Source organism: Felis catus, chromosome C1 (genome assembly GCF_018350175.1).
Source record: "Felis catus isolate Fca126 chromosome C1, F.catus_Fca126_mat1.0, whole genome shotgun sequence".
Classification (NCBI taxonomy): domain Eukaryota; kingdom Metazoa; phylum Chordata; class Mammalia; order Carnivora; family Felidae; genus Felis; species Felis catus.
This window is the reverse complement of record NC_058375.1, coordinates 147,380,744-147,402,731: the sequence shown is the minus strand read 5'-3', so window position 1 is coordinate 147,402,731 and position 21,988 is coordinate 147,380,744. Positions and strand designations below refer to the sequence as shown.

The following is a 21,988-nucleotide window of genomic DNA, read 5'->3' as shown; positions in this document are numbered from 1 at the left end:
TGTGATATTAAGAGATCTCTTAACTTATCCTTATTTTTTTTTCCTTTTTTCCTTTTCAGCTTGGCTGCTTTCCAATAGATAATTGACCACTCTGCATCCTCCAATTTACTGTTGGTTCCCTCTAGTATAGATTTCATTTCAGGTATTGTGTCTTCAACTCTGACTGGTTGTTTCTTTGTTGAAATTCTTCTTGAGTTTATCCATTTTTCTCTCCAGTTCAGTAGCAACTTTATGGCCATCCCTTTGAACACGTTACGAGGTAGATCGCTTATTTCCATTTCGTTTACTTCTTTCTCTGAGGTATATTCTTGTTCTTTCTTTTGGAGCATCTTCCTCTGTCTCTTCATTTTGCTTGGCTTTCAGTGTTTCTATGAATTAGGGAGAACAGCTAAACTTGAAGGGATGGTCTATTTTATGGTCCTCCCCTGTGAGACTGTCTAGTTACTTTGGTTGACTGTCCAGAGCTGTGTCTGATCTGTGCTGGGGCTGCCTTGATGGGATGACCAGAGCTGAATTGGTCAGAAGTCTTGGGGCTCTCCTGTCAGAGGATGCCAGCTGTGGGTTCCTAGGGTTCTCTGCATGGAGGGCATCCTTGCAGGACAGCTGAAGTGGCTGCAAGCCAGGTTATTCCAGGGTACTCCTACAGAGGGAATCCTGGCAAGGTAAGTGGAGTTAAAGTGTTGTGCTACCTGAAGAGGGCACCCTGTTAGGTTAGCTTGTGCTTAAACAGGTATAGAGGCTTGGGGCTCCAGGGTCTTGTGTACTGGTGGTACTCATAAGTTGTCTGGAGCCTAAGTGGTGTGGATCTGGAGTGTTCCTGGGTAATTTAGCCAGAGGCCTGGAGCCATAGTAAGCGCTGACCAGGGGTGTCTCAGTGTGTGGTTGCCTTGGTTGGGATGGCTGGGACTGGTGTAGGCTATGAGCCTGGGTCTCACTGAGGCCGTAGCCTGGCAATAGTGCCAAGACCCCACTCCTGTCTGCACTATCAAGGTTGGGGGCACTTAAGGAGTGGTGTTCACACCAGCCCCTGACTGAGAGAGAGTTCCAGCAGATCCCCTGGCATTTGTTGGAGTTGTAGGGCTAGATCTTTTATATTCTAGTTGGTCTTTTAAACTTTGGCTTTTTTTTTTTTCTGTACCCCGAGGAGACCAACCTGTTCGTGGTCCCTCGGTACTATCTCTACCCACAGTAGTTCAACAGTGTTGGGGGTGGGGTTCCTTTCATTGCCTTGTCTCCATCTCTCTGGCCATACTCTGTGGTCTTTTGTTGTACAGAAGCTTTTCATTCAGCACTCAGTTCTTCAGGAGGAATTGCTTTACAAATAGGTGTAGATTTGGGGTGTCCATGGAGATGAGGCAGGGTCTTCCTATATCGCCATCTTGTACCAGAATGTTGTCTCTCTTTGATCACCAGAGGAATTTTGTCCTCTGTTACATTTTGGGTATCTTAGAGTTGTTTATATACACTCTTGGAGCATTTTATCAACATTGTAATTACATGAGTAGTAGCCACATTTTCTTCCAACAGAATTCCTAGACAGATTTGGAGGAAGAATAATTACTTATTACCTTGTTCTCCACTTATTCTGTAGCTTTCAGAATCACCATGAAGAGAAGATGTCCAGTACTTTTTCCTATCACATTATAATCTGTGGCACCAATCAGTAAAATCCTAGGGGAAACTTCTGCTCTCTTGCTAACCAACACAATTCTTGTCCATGTGTGCAGGTATTGTGGAGGATTACAAGCCACCATTTTATGATGTGGTTCCCAATGACCCAAGTTTTGAAGATATGAGAAAGGTGGTCTGTGTGGATCAACAGAGGCCAAACATACCCAATAGATGGTTCTCAGACCCGGTAAGAGTGTCAGTTTCTTAGTTCTAAAACTATCTTCACCTTTTTACTAGGTGAAAGTCCAGAGCAAGCAAATAACATAACTCCTGAATGATTTGCCTTATCTATTGCTTTCTCTATTTTATGTAGAAGGGCCTTAGACCTAACTGAGTAGGTTCACAAAATGGTCTCATTGCTGAAAGAGCATTCTGATTGATCTTGCTAATAAATGATAATATTCACAAGAATTTCAACTATTGACTAACTCCAGTAGTTAGGAGACTCATTACTATGCCACTAGCCCTAGGACTGCAGTTTCACAAGTAAAACAAGAGATGAACCTCTTTTCCATCACTGCATATCTGAAACTCCAAACAGAAGCTGTTTGGCTCAAGATTCTTATTGCTTCCCGTTGGGAGCAGCAAATCTGAAACATGGAGAGATGACTCCATCTGCAGATTTCATTATTAAGTCGGGTAGCATGATCTCTTTTAGCAAACATAAAACATCAGGGGATGCAGCCCATCCCATGTAATTTACCTCAAAATCAGCTGGTTGAAAGGAGGAGTCCAGAGGCCGGGGTTCATGAAACTGAAGAGGGGCTCCTTATCCAGCAGTCACGGCCTTGATTATTTGTTTAAAGAAGGTGGCAGGAACATCGCTTAACATCCACCCAGTTTCTGGGGCCACTGAAGAGCCACTGTTTTAACTGTGGTGTTTGTTTCTTTCTCCTCAGACATTAACCTCTCTGGCCAAGCTGATGAAGGAATGCTGGTATCAGAACCCATCCGCGAGACTCACAGCTCTGCGGATCAAAAAGACTTTGACCAAAATTGATAATTCCCTAGACAAATTGAAAACGGACTGTTGACATTTTCACGGTGTCAAAAAGGAAGATTTGTCGTTGTCATTGTCCAGCTGGGACCTAATGCTGGCCTGACCGGCCGTCAGAACAGAATCCATCTGTCTCCCTTCGCAAGTGGCTGCTTTGACGAGGCAGACATTCTACCCAGCCGCGTGCGGGGGAGACACCAAAACCACCCTAACCTCGCTCAATGACCGTGAACTGGGCATTTCACAAACTGTTCACACTACAGAGACTAATGTGGGACAGACGCTGTTGCAAAGGTAGGGGAACTGGAGGAACACAGAGAAATCCTAAAAGAGATCTGGGCATTAAGACAGTGGCTTTGCAGATCCTTCACAAGTCTCCTAGACTCTCCCCATGGGAAACTCACGGAGGTGGTGAATTTTTATCAGCAATATTGCCTGTGCTTCTCTTCTTTATTGCACTAGGAATTCTTTGCATTCCTTACTTGCACTGTTACTCTTAATTTTAAAGACCCAACTTGCCAAAACGTTGGCTGCGTACTCCACTGGTCTGTCTTTGGATAATAGGAATTCAATTTGGCAAAACAAAATGTAATGTCAGACTTTGCTGCATTTTACACATGTGCGGATGTTTACAATGATGCTGAACATTAGGAATTGTTTATACACAACTTTGCAAATTATTTATTACTTGTGCACTCAGCAGTTTTTACAAAACTGCTCCGTGCATATGTTAAAGCTTATTTTTATGTGGTCTTATGATTTTATTACTGAAATGTTTTTAACACTATACTCTGAAATGGACATTTTCTTTTATTATCAGTTAAATTCACATTTTAAGTGCTTCACATTTGTATGTGTGTAGACTGTAACTTTTTTCAGTTCATATGCAGAAATGTATTTAGCCATTACCCATGTGACACCACCGAATATATTACTGATTTAGAAGCAAAGATTTCAGTAGAATTTTAGTCCTGAACGCTGTGGGGAAAATGCATTTTCTTCGGAATTATCCATTATGTGCATTTAAACTCTGCCAGAAAAAAATAACTATTTTGTTTTAATCTACTTTTTGTATTTAGTAGTTATTTGTATAAATTAAATAAAAGGTTTTCAAGTCAAAAAGTGAATTTTTTTTACCATATAAAAAATATCTGCATTCTAGAAAGCATTTTATTATGGGAACAATAGAAGCAAAAAAATGAATTTGTAAACTGAATTTGCTTTTCAAGTCTAGTAACAATTTTGAGGGTCCTAGGAGTATGATTTCCAGCTTGAATTTGGTATCAGAAAATTTGAATCTTGTTTCTTTGTGATTGTTTTTTCTTGGTCTGTGTTCCTAACTGTGAAATGAGAGTAACGGACCTAACCTGCTTTCTTCACATGGGGGTTGTGAGTATAAATGGGATGAATGATGTCCAAGCATGTCCATTTATAGTCATGGGGGTTGCCAGTGTAAATGGAATGAATGAGGTCCCACATGAGTGGAAAGCAGTCTTCTACATCTCACCCTACTGCTTGGGGAGGGTCCATTGTTGGCTTTTTCCACTTCTTGTGTTCACCAGGATTGAAAAGGTAAGGTTTAAAATAGCCCGATTAAGAGGTGTGAATTTTCGGAATGTTTACCAGAGGTAAGTTGATAACATCATTAAGATACATTTATTTATGGGTTATTACATTGACTTAAGTTGTGATCAAATACACATAAGAGTTTACCATCTTAATACCACTGGACTGTCCATTTAAAGGTAGTTAAGTATGGGGTACCTGGGCAGCTCAGCCGGTTGAGTGTCTGACTCTTGATTTTGGCGCAGGTCACGATCTCACAGTTGGTGAGTTTGAGCCCTGTGTCAGGCTTTGCACTGGTGGTGCAGAGCCCACTTAGGATTCTTTCTCTCTGCCCTTCGCACGTGTGTTCGTTCTCTCTCTCTCTCTCTCTCTCTCTCTCTCTCTCAAAACAAACTTAAAAGTGGTTAGGTGCATTCACATTGTTTTGCTGCTGTCTCCACTATCCATCCACAGAACTCCTTTCATCTTGCAAAATTGAAACTCTCTGCCTATTAAGCAATAGCTCCCCATTCCTAACTCCTTATAGTCCTTGGTAACCATCATTCTACTTTCTTTCATTACAATTTGACTACTCTACCTGCCTCATATAAGTGGAATTATACAGTATTTGTGAGATTGGCTTATTTCACTTAGCATAATGTCCTTAAGATTCATCCTCATTATAGCATGTATCAGAATTTTTCTTCTTATGGCTGATAATATTCCAGTGTTACGTATATAGAGCATTTTGTTTATCTGTTCATCTGCTGATGGAGAACTGGGTTGCTTCCATCTTTTGCCTATTGTGAATAATGCTGCCATGAACATAGGTATGTAAATCTCTATGAATCCTTGCTTTCATTTTTTTTTTTTTTGGCTACATACCTTAAAGAATAATGGAATCACATTTAACTTTTATTGAAGTATTTCATACATGTATAAAAGTATACCTATGTCCAACTATACAGCTTGATGCATGTTTATAAATTTTTGTGAATTGGTTACTGTCATGAAAACAGCACCCAGATCAAGAAGCACAATATGGACTTCTCTAGAGTGAAGTCAGAATCACAGTGGCATGAATTCCTTTTCTTCTTACCTTTGATTTACAACTAATTGTACGTCAATAACCAAATAAATGTGCCTCTGCATAGCACACCATGACACCTGGGCAACTTCTACCCACCTATGCATCTGAAAGTGTGTGGATAGGACCTTGGGGAGGAGACTGTGGATCCAAGGGAGTGAGTGAACCTGCCTCAATTCCCTTTGCTATGATCAGGAAAGGGGGAACCTGGAGAGCACAAAACTGGGTGAACACTCAAAGGAGATAGAGAATTTATAGAAGTTTAGCCAACCTGACAGAAGATCCCAGCAGGATAGGAGTTTGGAGGCAAAGGAGAGAGAGGAACTGTGTGGTATACACTAGATGGCTGATTTGTACAGGCACATCCTGAATGCTTTTGTTAATCACTATCCTGAGAATATATAGAACCCATCCTACCTCTGTATCTCATCAAGCAGAAGATATAGAAGAATGTGTCATTCAGCATTCAAAGTCAGGGGCTCTGGGGATGGCCAACCTGGAGCATCTTCTTTGTAACAAAGAATATGTGGATGGCAGACGTTGATCTCCTTAGAACGCTGGCCATGCAAGGAGGGGAAAGGCTACAGATAGTTGATAGTTTAGTTGTTACACTATAAAAACTTACCTCATGCAGATTCTAGCCATGGATGCTTTGTCCAGTCTGCCTTAGACTCCTTTGGTCTCACAGGACCACCTCCCACCCTTGGCCTAGAGTCTCCTGGGTTACAGTTACATTGGAGCCCACCAACGCTTTCTCCAAGGGTGTCGTGGCAATATACTAGGTTTTTGTTGGCAGCAGTGAGTAGCTACCTCTCTGCTAGAGGGAGTGGAAAGCAAAAGTGGTTGCCCGCCTGCAGGGGTTGAAGCTGAAGTGACCCATCTCTCTCCAGTAGGACCCTGGATTTCTGAGAGGGATCTCCATCACCAGGAGGAAAGAAAGGAAAGGAAGAGGCCAAAAAAGAAAACCAAACAACCAAAAGAGACAAAGAATTCCAACCAAAGGAATGTCTTTCCGGCTGTCTGCAGAAGGTCCACCTATGGACCTCTTGGAGTCCCACGCTGGAGAATCCCCCTATCAGCCATGTGCACCCGCCCTAAGCCCCACATTGTAAGTCCATGCACCCCTTCTGTAAGCTCGTTTTGTATGCTGAGTGCAGTCCCCAGCCCCCATAGAAGAAACTAAAAACTTGAGCTATAGCACCACCTCTGGGACATGAAAAGTTTCTAATCATCAGCCACTTGAACTGTAACAGCAAAAGTGAACAGATTCTTCACTAAAGAAAGGATATGCACCTCTGCTTTTGCATTTAAAGTAATAAACACTACAAAAAAAAACAAGGAAATATGGTATTACCAAAAATAAATGATAATTCTTCAGGAATGAAACTCCAAGGCACAGAATATTGTGAACTGATAAAGAATTCAAAATAGTCATTATGAGGAAATTCAAAAAGCTACAAGAAAACTAAAAAGGCAATTCAGTGAACTCAGGAAAAAAGTTCTTTACCAAAGAAATTTGTTCTTTTTAAAAATTTCAAACAAATTCTGGAGCTGAAGAATTCTATGAATGAGATGAAGATAGCATTAGAGAGCACAGGTACAGGATAGAGCAGATGAAATTAGAACAAGTGATGTGGAAAGAGAACTAAGATTTTTTTTTTTTAAAGCAGAAATCCCATGAGAGCTACCAGATTCAATCAGCAAAAGCAAATGGACTTAACAGCTATAGTTAGAACATTTCATCCTAAAACAGAATACATATTCTTTTCAAGTGCAAATGGAACATTCTCCAGAACAGATCACATATTAGGTCACAAAACAGGCCTTAACAAATACAAAATGACTGAAATTAGACCATGCACCTTTTCTCACTACAATGCTATGAACTAGAAGTCAACCACAAGAAAAAAATTGGAAAGACCACAAATACATGGAGTTTAAACAACATGCTACTAAACCAATAGGTCAACCAGGAAATCAAAGTAATTACAAAAATGCATGGAAACCAAGGAAAATGAAAATACAATGGTCAAAAACCTTTGAGATGCAGCAAAAGTGGTCCTAAGAAGGAAGCATATAGCAATATAGGTCTACCTCAAGAAGCAAGAAAAATCTCAAATTAACAAAGCCTAAAGCCAGCAGACGGAAGGAGATAATATAGATGAGAGGAGAAATTAATGATACAGAAACTAAAAATCCAATAGAATGGATCAGTGAAAACAAGGGCTGTTTCTTTGAAAAAAATAATAAAATTCATAAACCTCTAGCCAGATTTATAAAAAAGAGAAATGACCCAAATAAATAAAATCACAAATGAGAGAGGAGAAACCACCAGCATCACAGAAATGCAAATAATTAGAATATAATGAAAAAATATATGCTAACAAATTGAACAACCTTGAAGAAATGGATAAGTTCCTAGAAACATACAAACTGCCAAAAATGAAACAGGAAGAAATAGAAAACTTTAATTGACTTATTAAGTTCAAAGAAATTGAATCAGTAATGAAAAAATTTCCAACAAACAAGAGTCCTCGGTCCCATAGCTTCCTAGGCAAATTCTACCAAACATTTAAAGAGTTAATACCTATTCTCAAACTATTCCAAAAAATAAAAAAGGAAAGTTTTCCAATTCAATCTATGAGGCCAGCATTACACTGATACCAAAACCAGATAAAGACTCCACTAAAAAGGAACTACAGGCCAATATCCCTGATGAACATGGATGCAAAAATTCTCAGTAAAATAACTAGCAAATTGAATCCAAGAATACATTAAAAGAATCTTTCACCACGATCAAGTGGGATTTATTCCTGGGTTGCAAGAGTGGTTCAGTATACATAAATCAGTCAACATGATACGTCACATTAATAAAAGAAAGGATAAGAACCATATGATTATTCCAATAGATGCAGAAAAAGTATTCGACAAAGTATAACATCCACTTATGATAAAAACCCTCAACAAAGTAGATTAAGGCATATATGGCCATAATAAAGGCCGCATATGAAAAACCCATGGCTTTTTGTCATCCTCAATGGGGAAAAATGGAGAACTTTTCCCCCTAAAGTCAGGAATAAGACAATGCTGAGAGTGGACATCCTGGTTATTTAACATAGCACTAGAAGTCCTAACCATTGCAATCAGACAACAAAAGGAAATTAAAGACATCCAAATCAGTAAGGAAAAAGCCAAACTTCCACTCTTTGCAGATGACCTGATATCTATATAGAAAACCCAAAAGATTCCACTGAAAAACTAGAACTGATACACACAAATTCCATAAAGGATAAAAAAAAAATCAACATACAGAAATCTGTTATATTTCTATACACCAATAATGAAGCAGCAACCAATCACATTTATAATTGCACCAAAAACAAGATACCTAGGAATAAACCTAACCAAAGAGGTGAAAAACCTGAACTCTGAAAACTATAAAACATTGATGAAAGACACTGAAGAAGACACAAGGAAATGGAAAAACATTCCATGCTTATAGAATGGAAGAACAAATATTGTGAAACTGTCTATACTACCCAAAGCAATCTACACATTTCATACAATCCCTATCAAAATATCAACAGCATTTTTCACAGAGCTAGAACGAAAATCCTAAAATTATATGGAACCATAAAAGGCCCCTAATAGCCAAAGCAACCTTGAAAAGAAAAAGCAAAGCTGGAGACTTCACAATTCCAGACTTCAAATTATATTACATAGTTATAGTGATCAAAACGGTATGGTACTGGTGCAAAAACAGACACACAGATCAAACAGAATAGGAACTCCAAAAATGAATCTACAACTATATGGTCAATTAATCTGTGACAAAGCAGGAAAAAATATACAATGGGAAAAAGGCAGTCTCTTCAACAAGTTGTCTTGCGGAAGCTGGACAGCAACCTGCAAAAGAATGAAACTGGACCACTTTCTTATGCCAAATACAAAAATAAATTCAAAATGGATGAAAGACCTAAGTGTGAGACCCGAAACCATAAAAATTCTAGAGAAGAACACAGGCAGTAAACTCTTTAACATTGGCCATAGCAACTTCTTTCTCGATAGGTTTCCTGAGGCAAGCGAACAAAAGCAAAAATAAACTATTGGGACTTCATCAAAATAAATGTTTCTGTACAGTGAAGGAAACAAACTAAAAGGCAACCTATGGAATGGGAGAAGATATTTGCAAATGACATAGCTGATAAAAGGTTAGTATCCAAAATATATAAAGAATTTATAAAACTCAACACCCGAAAACCAAATAATCCAATTAAAAAATAGGCAGAAGACATGAACACTTTTCCAAAGAAGACATACAGAAGGACAACAGACACATGAAAAGATGTTCAACATCACTCATCATCAAATCAAAACTATAATGAGCTATCTCCTCACACCTGTCAGAATGGCTAAAATCAACAACACAAGAAACAACAGGTGTTGATGAGGATGTAGGGAAAGGGAAACCCTCTTGCACTGTTAGTGGGAATGCAAACTGGTGCAGCTACTCTGAAAAACAGTATGGAGTTTCCTCAAAAAGTTAAAAATAGAACTACCCTACAACCTAGCAACTGCACTACTAAGTATGTACCCAAAGAATATAAAAATATTAATTGAAAGGAGTACATGCACCCCAATGTTTATAGCAACATTGACAATAGCCAAACTATGGAAACAGCCCAAGTGTTCATCAACTGATGAAAGGATAAAGAAGATGTAGTGTGTGTATGTGTGTGTATACACACACTACAGAATGGAATATTATTCGTAAAAAATGAAATCTCACCATCTGCAACAACATGGATAGAGCAAAAGAGCATTATGCTAAGTGAAATAAGTCAGAGAAAGAAATACCATATAATTTTACTCATATGTAGAATTAAGAAATCAAATAAAGGAGTAAAGGGGGAAGGGGGGGTGGCAAACAAGAAACAGACTCTTAGCTATGGAGACAAACTGATGGTTATCAGAGGGGAGATTGGTGGAAGGAATGGGTTAAATAGGTGATGGTGATTAATGAGTACACTTCTTGTAATGGGCACAGGGTGATGTATGAAAGTGTTAAATTATTGTACTGTACACCTAAAGTCAATATAACACTGTGTGTTAACTGGAATTAAAATAAAAACTTAAAAAATATTAAAAAAATAAATTATAATACTAAAGAACCTATTGTAATCAACCATGTTTAAATAAAACTGAATTATCTTTCTCTACATTCTATAGAGAAAATCTTGTAATATTGTTATCATGTGAAAAGATGGTCACAGAATATAGCCAAAAAGTAGAGGAAAATAAAACTGTTGTAGAAGTTCAGATTCTTAATCAAACTAAATAAAGTTGTAATTTTAAAAAGATGCTATTGGAGGAGGAGGAGGAGACAATGATGGCTTGCTGTACCAGAAGAAGGGACATTTTAGGAAATAGCTGAAAACTTCCCAAACCTGGGGAAGGAATTGGACATACAGGTTCACAATGTTAATAGAACACCTATTATCTCAATCAAAAATACTTCAAGGGGGACAGAAAAAAAGTAGACTAATGAGGTTTTTTTTGCAAGTTATCAGGTTTTTCAGCATAAACTCTACAAGTCAGAAGAGAGTGGGATGAAATATTCAGTTTTGAAAGGTAAACTGCCAGCAAAAAACACTCTGGGAAAGTCTCTTTCATATCAAGGGTAATTTTGCTGGATAAATAAAAGCTGAGGGAATTCACCTGTACTAGACTTGCCTTGTAAAGAAAAACAAAGAGATACTAATTAGTGATACAAAAACTATGAAATACGTCATGTTCTGGTAAAGGTAAAAATGAGAATTACATGTTTTATGTAAGCTTCATGGTAACCACAAAGCAAAAATCTAAAAGAGAATCACAAATTCTAAGGAAGAAGTTAGGAATTGGTGATTTTCCCTTGATGATGTGCTCAAAGGCAGGCTGAAATGGAAAGAAAAGAAATAGAACTACAGAACAAAACAGAACACAAACAATAAAATGGCAGTAATAACTACTTAGGGATTGTTAATCACTCCAAATGTAAATGGGCTGAATTCACCAATCAAAAGGCACAGAGTGGCTGGATTTTTTTTTTAAAGGCCCAACTATATGCTGCCTACAGAGACTTCATCTCTAAAGATACACATAGGCTCAAAGTGAAGAGACAGAAGGGAATATTCCATGCAAGTGAAAAACACCAAAAAGAAAGCAGTAAGAGCCATACTTCTATCAGACAAAATAGACTTCAACCCCCCCCCCAAAAAAAAACCAGTTACAAGAGACAAAGAAGGTTGTTATATAATAAGAGTGTCAATAAATGTATACATCATAAATATATACACACCCAACATTGGAGTACCAAAATATATTAAGCAAATACAGACCTAAACGGAGAAGTAAACAATACAATAATGTAGGGGACTTAAGTCTATTTGTTGTAAAGTAGGTACAATACCCCACTTTCAGCAATCGATAGGTCATCCAGACAGAACATCAGTAATGTTAGAACTTAAAAGATATTTATAGAACATTCTGTCCACCAGCAGCCATATATACTTTCTTTTAAATATTTATAGAATCTTCTCCATGGTAGATCATTTGATAAAACACAAATCTTAGGAAATTTAAGAAGACTGTGCTCAGAAAAGATAGTTGGTATGATTTCAGTGGTATAAACTAGTAATCCTCAATAGGAATACTGGAAAATCTACAAATATGTTGGAATGGAACAAAACTCTACTGAACAACCAATGGATCGAAGATGAAATCAAAAAGGAAATAAATTTTTCAAATAAAAATGGAAATACAACGTCAAAATTTATGCAGCAAAAGCAGTTCTAAGCAGAAAGTGCATGTATGAAATTAGAAATATCTCAATGTAACTTTAATATTTTTTAAATTTTTGTAAATGTTTATTTTTGAGAGAAAGAGCATGAGAGAAAGAGGGAAACAAAGAGTCTGAAGCAGGCTCTAGGCTCTGAGCTGTCAGCACAGAGTCTGACGCCAGACTTGAACTCATAAATTATGAGATCATGATCTGAGCTGAAGTCAGATGCTCAACTGACTGAGCAACACAGGCATCCGTCAAACAACCTAACTTTGTACCTCAAGCAACTAGAAAAAGAACAAATTAAGCCCAAAGTTAGTAGAAGGAATGAAACAATAAGGATCAGAGCAGCAATAAATGAAATAGAGTCCAGAAAAACAATAAAGATGAATGAAACTAAGAGCTGGTACTTCAAAAGGATAAAATTGACTAAGAAAAAAAATACAAATAAAATTATAAATAAAAGAGGAGACAGTACAACAGATACCACAGAAATACAAAGGATCGATCACAGGACACATTTGAAAAATTATATACCAGCAAATAAAGTAACCTAAAAGAATTGGATAAATGTCTAGAAACACACAACCTAACAAGACTGAACCATGAAGAACTAGAAAATCTGAACAGATCATTAACAAGAGATTGAATCAGTAATCAAAAAAGCTCCCAACATAGGGGTGCCTGGATGGCTCAGTCTGTTACACATCTGACTTTGGTTCAGGTCACAGTCTCAGGTGAGTTTGAGCCCTGTGTCAGGCTCTGTGCTCAGAGCCTGGAGCCTGCTTCGCATTCTGTGTTTCCCTCTCTCTCTGCCCCTGCCCTGCTCATGCTGTGTCTCTCTCTCATCTCTCTCATAAGTAAACACACACACACACACACACACACACACACGCAACAAACAAACAAACCTCCCAACATAGAAAAGCTCAGACCTGACAGATTTGCTGGTGATTTCTACCAGACATTTAGAATAATTAATACCAATCCTCTTCAAACTCCTCCAAAAACTTGAGGAGAAGGGAATACTTCCAAACTCATTCTACAAGGCCACTGTTACCCTGATAAAATAAAACAAAGCCAAATAAAAACACCCTAAGAAAACTATAGACCAACATCCCTGATGAATATAGATGCAAAATTCTCAACAAAATACTAGCAAAGCAAATTCAAGAACACATGAAAAGGATTATACATGATGACCAAGTGGGATTTATCCCTCAGACACAAGGATGGTTCAACAAATGCCATCAATAAGTGTAATGCATCACATTGATTGAGAGGTAAAAATTACATTATCACTGATAGGAACAGAAAAAGCATACAGCAAAATACAAACATACTGTCACAATAAAAATTTTCAAAAGAATGGAACATATCTCACCATAATAAAGTCCTCATATAACAAACCTACAGCTAACATTATACTCAATGGAGAAAAACTGAAAGTTTTTCTTCCACGATCAGGGACAAGAGTGCCCACTCTCACATTTTAATTCAATATAGCACTGGAAATCTTTGCTAAACAATTAGGCAAGACCAGGAAATAAAAGGTATTCAAATCAAAAAAAAAAAAAAAAAAAACTAAAACTGATGCTATTTCCAGACGATGCAATTTTAACTACAGAAAATCTGAAGACTCAACTGAAAGACCATTGGAACTAATTAACAATTTCAGTAAAGCTGCGGGAAACAAAATCAACATTCAGAAATTAGTTGCATTTCTATACACTATTTTTCATTAAATAGTTTCCTCATTAAAGAAAATAATCCCTTTTACAATAGCATCCAAAACAAGTGCTTAGGAATAGATTCAACCAAGAAAGTAAAAGGTACATATAATAAGAGCTATAAGACTTTGCTGAAAGGAATCAAAGGGGACACCAATGGAAAGCCATCCCATGTGTATGGACTGGAAGATTATTATTGTCTATACTATGAAAAGCCATCTATAGATTGAAAAAAAGTATAGATTGTCTATACTATGAAAAGCCATCTATAGATTGAACACAATCCCCACTGAATATCAATGGCATTCTTCACAGAAAAAAAAAAATCCTAAAATATGTAAGGAAACAAAAAAGACCCTGATAGCCAAAGCAGTTCTGAGGAAAAAGTGTGAAGGTGGAAGTATCACAATCACTTCAAAATATACTACAAAATTATAATAATAAAAACATACGATACTGGCACAAAAATAGACACACTGATTGATGGAACTGAGTAGAGAGCTCAGAATTAAACCCCTGCATTTCTGGTCAACTCCTATTAGGAAGAATGGAACCAAGAGTATTCAAGGGGAATGGATAGTCTTTTCAACAAAGGATGTTGGGAAAACCTGCAGAACGATGCTATTGGACCCCTATATTACAATACTCACAAAAATTAACTCAAAATGGATCAAAGGCTTAATTCTAAGACCTGCTACTCTACAACTCCTTAAAGAAAAAGTAGGAGAAAAACTCTTTAACATTGGTCTTGGCAATGAGTTTTTTTGATAAGACACAAAAAGCAGAAACAACAAAAGCATAAACCAACAAGTGGGAGTACATCAAGCTTAAGAAGGTTCTGCACAGCAGGATGAATAGTTACCAAAATAAAAAGGCTATATACAGAATGGGAGAAAACTTTTGCAAGTCATATATTGGACAAGGGATTAATAGTGATCTAAACTATATTTTAAAAATTATACAAATCACTATCAACAAAAAGTCCGATTTTAAATGGGCAAAACTAAATGACAGTTTTCCCAAAGAATACAGTCAAATGGCCAACAGGCACATGAAAAGATGATTAGAGATATTGAGCATCAGGAAATGCAAATCAGAACCACAGTGAGCTATCTCACACCTGGTAGAATGGCTAGCATCAAGAAGACAAGCAAAGACGAGTGCTGGCCAGGATACGAAGGGAACCCTGTAACGCTGTTGATGGGCATGCAAATTGATTCAACAACTATGGGGCTTCCTTAAAAATTTAAAGATAGGTCTACCATGTGATCTAGCCTTTTCATTTCCAGGTAATAGTTAAAACAAGTGAGAACAAGGTTTTTGAAGAGATACTCCCATGTTTTTTGCCACATTTTTCACAACAGCCAAGGTATGGAAACAACCTAAGTGCCCATCAATAGATGAACAGATAAAGATGCATATTTTATTTACTCCTGGATACATATGTGGCGATCATTCAGCCATGAGAAAGGAGGACATTTTGCCATTCGCAACATCCTTGAAACATCCTTGAGCAAAATATGTGAAGTGAGATACGTCAGAGAAAAACAAGTAGTGTGTGGCATCACTTATAGTGGAATGTAAAAAAACCAAACTTGTAAAAGCAGGGAGTAAAATGGCAGTTGGGCCCAGGGGATGGGGAGTGGAGGGATAAGACAGATGTTTAAGGGTACAAACTTAGTAGTAAATAAACCCTAGAGATATATTGCACAGTATAATGAATATAAACAATACTGCATTTTAAGCAACAAACTTGCTAAGAGATTAGTATTCCAGCCACTAAAAAAAGAGTTATGTAATGTGATCAAGGTGGCAATATTACAGTGTGCAAATGTAATCACATGTTGTACACATTAAGTTTATGAAAGGTATATGTCAAATATATTTCAGTTTAAAAAAGCAGAACATTCGAAGCACCCTAGAAGCCTTCCTTCTCCTGTCTCCCTTGTCAACCCCCAGAGTAACTACTATCCTGATTCCTAACAGCATAGATTATACTCATTTATTATTGAACTTCTTATATAATTATACAGTATGAATGCTGGTAGGTGGCATATAAGAGTAGAATCACTGGATTATAGAGTTTGGAATAGGTGTGGCTTTAGGAAACATTACCAAACCATTTTCCAAAAGGGATTCAATTTATATTCCTAACAGCCATGCATGAGAATTCTGGTTGTCCTGCAACTTCAATAGTACTTAATTTTTTTTTTTTTTCATTTTAGTTATTCTGGTGGATGTTGTATACGTGTTTCAACAAAACAAAGAAGGGATGGAGTAAATGATACTGTTTACATAGCTCTTGCCATTCTCAGTAACTGTAGAACCCATGTGAGAACAAGTCCTATGATGTATGTATAGATTTCAGTTGCCAGGTGCTGGCTGAGTCCAGCATTTTGTGATACATGTTATTATTGACACAACATAAGCCTTCAACAGTCTAACAGCTTCATCTAGTAACTCATCCTTTGAAAGAGAAGTTCCAACTCTAGAGGACGATCTGGCTGTGCAGACTCATAGGTTACCTCTAAGTTTCAAAATGGCATATTTCTAAGCAAGTCTGACCACATATGATCTCTGCCTCATTTGCTGATCTTGAAACCTCACCACAATTTAAGATTTATGTACGTGAAGAGGTCAGGGACAACAAAACACAGCAGTCCCTCTAAAAAGCCAGGTTTACAGAGAATCATACTATCTTGGTGCCCAGTAAGGAAATTGAGGTCCAAAGAGTTTTGCTGGTGAGTCGGAACTAGACCTTATGATCTAAGACCACTGCAAGCTTTCTCAGGCTACATTGCAGTTTTCAAAAGTAAACTCTTCCACCTTCATTTGCATGGAGTCACATTATCCAAGCTGCATAGCCACTACTGAAAGCTCTGGGTGAGGACTTATTTGGTCTGCTCACTTTCTTAAGCATATCTGCCCCCCGCCCCAGTTGTCTTTTAAGATAACGGAAATGTCCTGTTTCAAAGGACCTGTAAGAAGAGACAAGCAGGCTGTTATTCTCTTATGGGCACTGTACCAAATGTGAAGCTGTTATCTCCCAGCTGAAAACCTACCCTTTTATAATGCACATTGTGATGGTTGGCCGAGGGGCACACCAGCTTGGCTCTGCCCTCAGGGCAAGAGGCATTCGAGGGAGACGAAAGGCAAGAAGACACAGAGGGGACTTGCCCCTTATACCAAGCTTTCTGTTCGGTCAGCAGCATTCCAGCAGGGGCAGTGCCTTCTAGTAGTAGCAGGCAAATCCAGTTTGTTCTAATATTTGCAGAAGTAGCTTTGTTATACCCCGCCTCAAAATTGAGCACCAACTTTCAAGCATTCACTTCTTAGAGGGCAAAGTACCAGCTGCCTGGGGGCCCACCTCTAAACTCAGGGCCATTGGTGTCAGCCCATTAGCACACCCTGAGATATGGCAGTTCTGTGGCCCCTTAAACTTCTAAGTTCCAAAAATTCCACCCTCCTCCCTTTGTTGCTCTACCTTTAGGGGTGTAAGCTGCTCTTGTAGTTGCTTTCTTTGCCTCACTTTAATGTGTCTGGTTGGCCTTTTTAGTTACCCTATTAATAATTTGTTACACCTAGTTAACTATTCTAATAAACAGAAATGTGGTGTGGTCTCCTGACTATTGGTGATAGAGGCAATATCCCATTGCCTCTTTCCTGACACTTTTTGAGGCAGAGATGTTCCAACCCCAATTTATAGATCAGAAAACTGAGGCAATAGTAAAGTGTGAGTGTTCAGCTAATTAGAGGCAGGTCTAAAATTGGATTCTTAAGTTTTTAGGTAAGAGCTCGTTTACCTTGTGCCTCCTTCATGCCTATCTCAACACTTGCCCCCAGTTTATAGATATCCCTAGGATAAAGACTAAGAAAAGGAAGGCCATTTGGCCTGGTTTTGTATTCCACAGGAAGATCAAAGTGACACATGGCTTGAACTAATGGCTTTTCCCCTAGAATGTTCACTTCTGTACAGAAAAGCCGGTCTAGCTTCCTTCCCTCCCTATTCCTAAATAAATGACAATATGTCAACTTAAATTGGAATGCCTTTAAGGATTCTCTCAGCTATTGGAGGTCTCTGTTATCATTGAACACTTCTTTAACTCCCAAGCTTTCTTTCCAAAGCTTCCTGCCTCATCTTCTCCCTCTGTCAGAAACCCAATAGTTTTTCAAAACCCAGTTAATTCACATATTTCAGGAGGTGTCCAGCCATGCATGACTTACACTCTGAGTTTACTCCCGCAGTCTGTTTTGATAGTTTCCACCAGCTCCAGCTAAACCACCCTCAATAGCTATTCCCCTCCACATACAATCTTCTCTTAATCAATCCCAAAGTTATCAAGTCTCCAAGTCACTCCACAAATGCTAAGGTTTGCCACTAAAGTGTGTCTATGATTCACTTATTTAACAAATAAACATGGGAGTATCTACTAAACCTCTCCAGAGAGCAGAGACTTTTTTCCTGTCCTTCCTGTCACACTGGTAACACTTTTTGTGTGGTTTCGTGACAGTCCTTTGCTTATCCTGCCCTGTGTATATTTTTTCAGTGTGAGTTTCAACCTCTACATGGTTATTAAGCATAATAACTTCAGTAATAATGGTTAATATTTACTGAGCATTTACTACTGGGTGCTTGGTACTGTGCTGTTTTATAGGTACTCATTGCAAGAGGAGCAGGTAGGTATTATCATAATTTTATTTGACAGAGAAACTGAGGCTCAGGGCAATTGTGACTGTATCTATCCCACAACCAGAAAGCAGTAAAGCAAGATTTGAACCCAGGCCGACTGATTCCAGCACCTGTGCTCTCCATATACTATGTACTGCGGCTTGTTAAAAGAAACTACTCATTTTTTCTGCTTTCTTTTTCGTTTGGAAATAAAATCACTGACTTTCTTTTCAGTTGAACATACATACTAATTTTCTAGATTATGAGTTGTGAGAGGTTGGCATTTATTTTCTCCCCAGGTGTTTTTTTTTCCTCTTGTTTAGTTCCAATGATTTTAGAAATGAATATAGGACACAAATTTGCATGCCAGGTATGAATTCAGTTGAAAAAATACCTAGAAAAAACTCAGATTATACAAAACTAACAGTATTAGCTTTTAGTAGTGCTAATCCAAGTTGTTTCTTCGTATTTTTATATTTTCCATCTTTCTAGAATGAGAATGGGGGTGCCTGAGTGGCTTAGTCGGTAAGCATCCAACTTTGGCTCAGGTCAGGATGTCACAGTTTGTGAGTTCAAGCCCCATGTCAAGCTCTGTGCTGACAGTGGGGAGCCTGGAGCCTGCTTCAGATTCTGTGTCTCCTTCTTTCTCTGTCCTTCTTCTGCTCATTCTCTCTCTCTCTCTCTCTCTCTCTCTCTCTCTCTCTCTCAAAAAAAAAAATAGAATGAGAATGTATTATAAAATGTTGAAGGAATGGCCATTTTGTACTAGTTTGAGAAATCTGGTTTTTCTAGTTAATGAGAAACTTGATGACTAAAAATTATTTTAGTGAATTTATAATTTTATTTTTTCTTAAGCTATGCACACCATTATATAAAAAGATGGATAGTTCTAAAAGGTTTGTAATAGCAAGTGACAATCTGAAGTCACATCACCATGATGGCAACATAGATATTCCTGATGTTGCTCTACTTCATAAAAACAACCAAAAGCTATTTCATGGATAAGACATCACACAAAGTTCTAGAACACAAGGGTGAGGCTGCAGTACTTCCTGAACCACAGATACCAAGACAGAGTGCATTAGAAGGGTATGAGGAGTGGCTACATGATGACCTCATTGCCCCACCTCCAGGCTGACACAACACAACACAGAAAGGTCTTCCCTGGGCCTATGGTTCCTTTGGGGCAGTAAAGAGGGCTCAAGATGGGCATCAAGCTCCCTCAGCATTGTGGATCACTTTTTTGGGAGTCCCCACTTTAGTCTCATCCCATGGGGATTGCAGGAGGATCTATCTGAATGTGACAGAGAGGTGGGGAAGGTCTTGTAACAATCAGCGCTCAGATCTTGGCAGACTGTGTTGCTATATGCAATACCCAAGTAATGGTACCTACCAGTGGTTTTGCTCATCTGTAGAATGAAGCTGACCAGAGAACTAACCAGAGAAATTGGTGGTGTACAGGTCTGCCTGATTCAGGTACTCAAACAAAGAGGCTAGCCAGCCCTGGAGACCAGTCTGACAGTCAGGCAGGGATGTGGAGTCATATTCCAGTCCATTGCTGAATGTAGCTTTTGGTCCTGCTTGACCAGAAAGGCTGGCTAGAATATCTGGAAGTTGCATAGCCCATATTATCAAGCAGAGAGAATGGAGGCAGAGAAAATAGTCTAATGAGCAATGACAGGGGGCATGTTTGGCCAGGAGGTCGGTGGGAGAGTTGCCTTGAGTCAAGACCATAAATAAAGAGCCTTAATGGCCTTGAAGCTGGTTATCCCACTATGCCCAAGTATGCAAACTTTTTTCTAGACCTGCCATTGCTGAATACAGCTTTTAGCTTACCCAAGCAGGGAACCTAAACAAGCCACAGAAAGCTGATAGCCCATCCAACGATCCCGCTTACAGTGACACTTCAACAGAACACAGCCTGTGGATTTCCCTATATGTACAGCAGATTAGTGGCCTTGTCCAGCCAGGGAATTTAATTCACAGTCTTGCCTAATTTAAGTCCCCAAACAATGAGCTGTGAAGACACTTGGGTGCATCCTGCTGCCCTGCCAGGACAGAGAAGCTTATTTATAGCCCTCTTACTACAGAGGATAGTCCTACCTAGTAAGCCTGACCAGATAACCCAGGAAAACCCAGAGCCCATCCTACAGTCTTCCTTATGCACTGAACCAAGCCAGCGGTCATCCAAATGTTCATAGCCAGTGGCACTCTGTACCCTCAGCCTAGAGCAAGGGCAGTGGCCTCATCCAAAAAATTGGACATAATAGCAGATCCCACTGCCCAAAGAAATTACCAGCAGACATATATAGAAACCCCAAACTGAGCTGAGTGGTCAGGAACCATCTCTGCCAAAATGAACCTCTAAGGTGTGGAAGAGGAGACCACTTTTTAAAATGCACAGGTACCAATGTAAGGAATTAAGGATCCTGAAAAATTAGGCAAACATGACACCATTAACAAAAACTAATAAAGTTCCAGTAACTGAACCTAAAAGAAATAGAGGCATATGAGTAAAGAATTCAGAATTATTTTAAATTTAGTAACCTGTAAGAACACACAGACAGCTAAACAAATTTAAGAAAACCATGCATGAACAAAATGAGAAGTTCAATGAAGAACTAGAAAAATTAAAAAAGAAACAAATCTTAGAGCTGAAAAGTACAATGCCTGAAGTGAAGAATTTAATAGAGCTTCAGAAGCAGACTAAGCAGACCTGAAGAACGAATCAGTAGCCCAGGATACAAGGCATTTGAAATTGTATACAGGAGAAAAAACAAACAAAACCCTAAATCAACCAACCAAAAAACAGTAAAGAAGGTCCAAAGGACTAAAATGAAACAATATCTACATTTTGGAAATTCCAGAAAGAGAAGGGAGAAGGTGATTGGAAAGTATATTTAATGCAATAATGGCTAAAAACTTGACAAACCTGAGAAGAGAAATGAACATCTAGATATATGAGGCACAAAGGATACCAAATAGGTTGAACCTGAATATGGCTACACAGAGACATCTTATAATTAAATTATAAAAAGTCAAAGAAAGAATTTTGAAAGCAGCAAGAGAAAGGCAATAAGTTACATAAAAGGGACCACTCATAACACTCAGATTTCTTAATGGAAAATTTTCAGGCTATGAGAGAATAAGATGACATATTCATAATGTTGAAGTGGGGGGAAGGGGGACAGAATCCTGTCAACTGAGAATCATATACCCAGCAAAGCTGTCCTTCAGAAATGGATAGTTTTCTGAATCAACAAAAGCAGAGAAAGTCCATCATCACTAGACTTGCCTTATAAGAAATGCTAAAGGAAATTCTGGGAATAAAGGTAAAAGGATGCTAATTAACATAATTAAAAACATAAGATAGCATAGCACTCACTGGTAATGGTAAATATATAGTCAAAGTTAGATTTTATAATGTGGTAATTTGTTATATAATTCACATACAACTCTTAGTTTT

General features: G+C 38.3%; 1 protein-coding gene and 1 long non-coding RNA gene across 6 annotated transcripts in view; one reads left to right on the top strand and one right to left on the bottom strand.

Annotated features, from left to right (window-relative positions):
* Positions 1 to 3,790, top strand: part of ACVR1 (activin A receptor type 1) — a 140,390-nt gene extending 136,600 nt beyond the window's left edge. For all 4 annotated transcript variants that reach the window (XM_023259334.2, XM_019838131.3, XM_019838129.3 and 1 more), the window contains exons 9-10: positions 1,728 to 1,858; positions 2,571 to 3,790. In XM_023259334.2, coding sequence (XP_023115102.1) covers positions 1,728 to 1,858; positions 2,571 to 2,705 — 266 coding nt within the window. In that variant the 3' untranslated portion in view covers positions 2,706 to 3,790. The remainder of the gene's footprint in view (positions 1 to 1,727; positions 1,859 to 2,570) is intronic.
* Positions 1 to 21,988, bottom strand: part of LOC123379156 — a 107,418-nt gene that overhangs the window by 17,109 nt on the left and 68,321 nt on the right. The gene's annotated exons all lie outside the window — the stretch shown is intronic.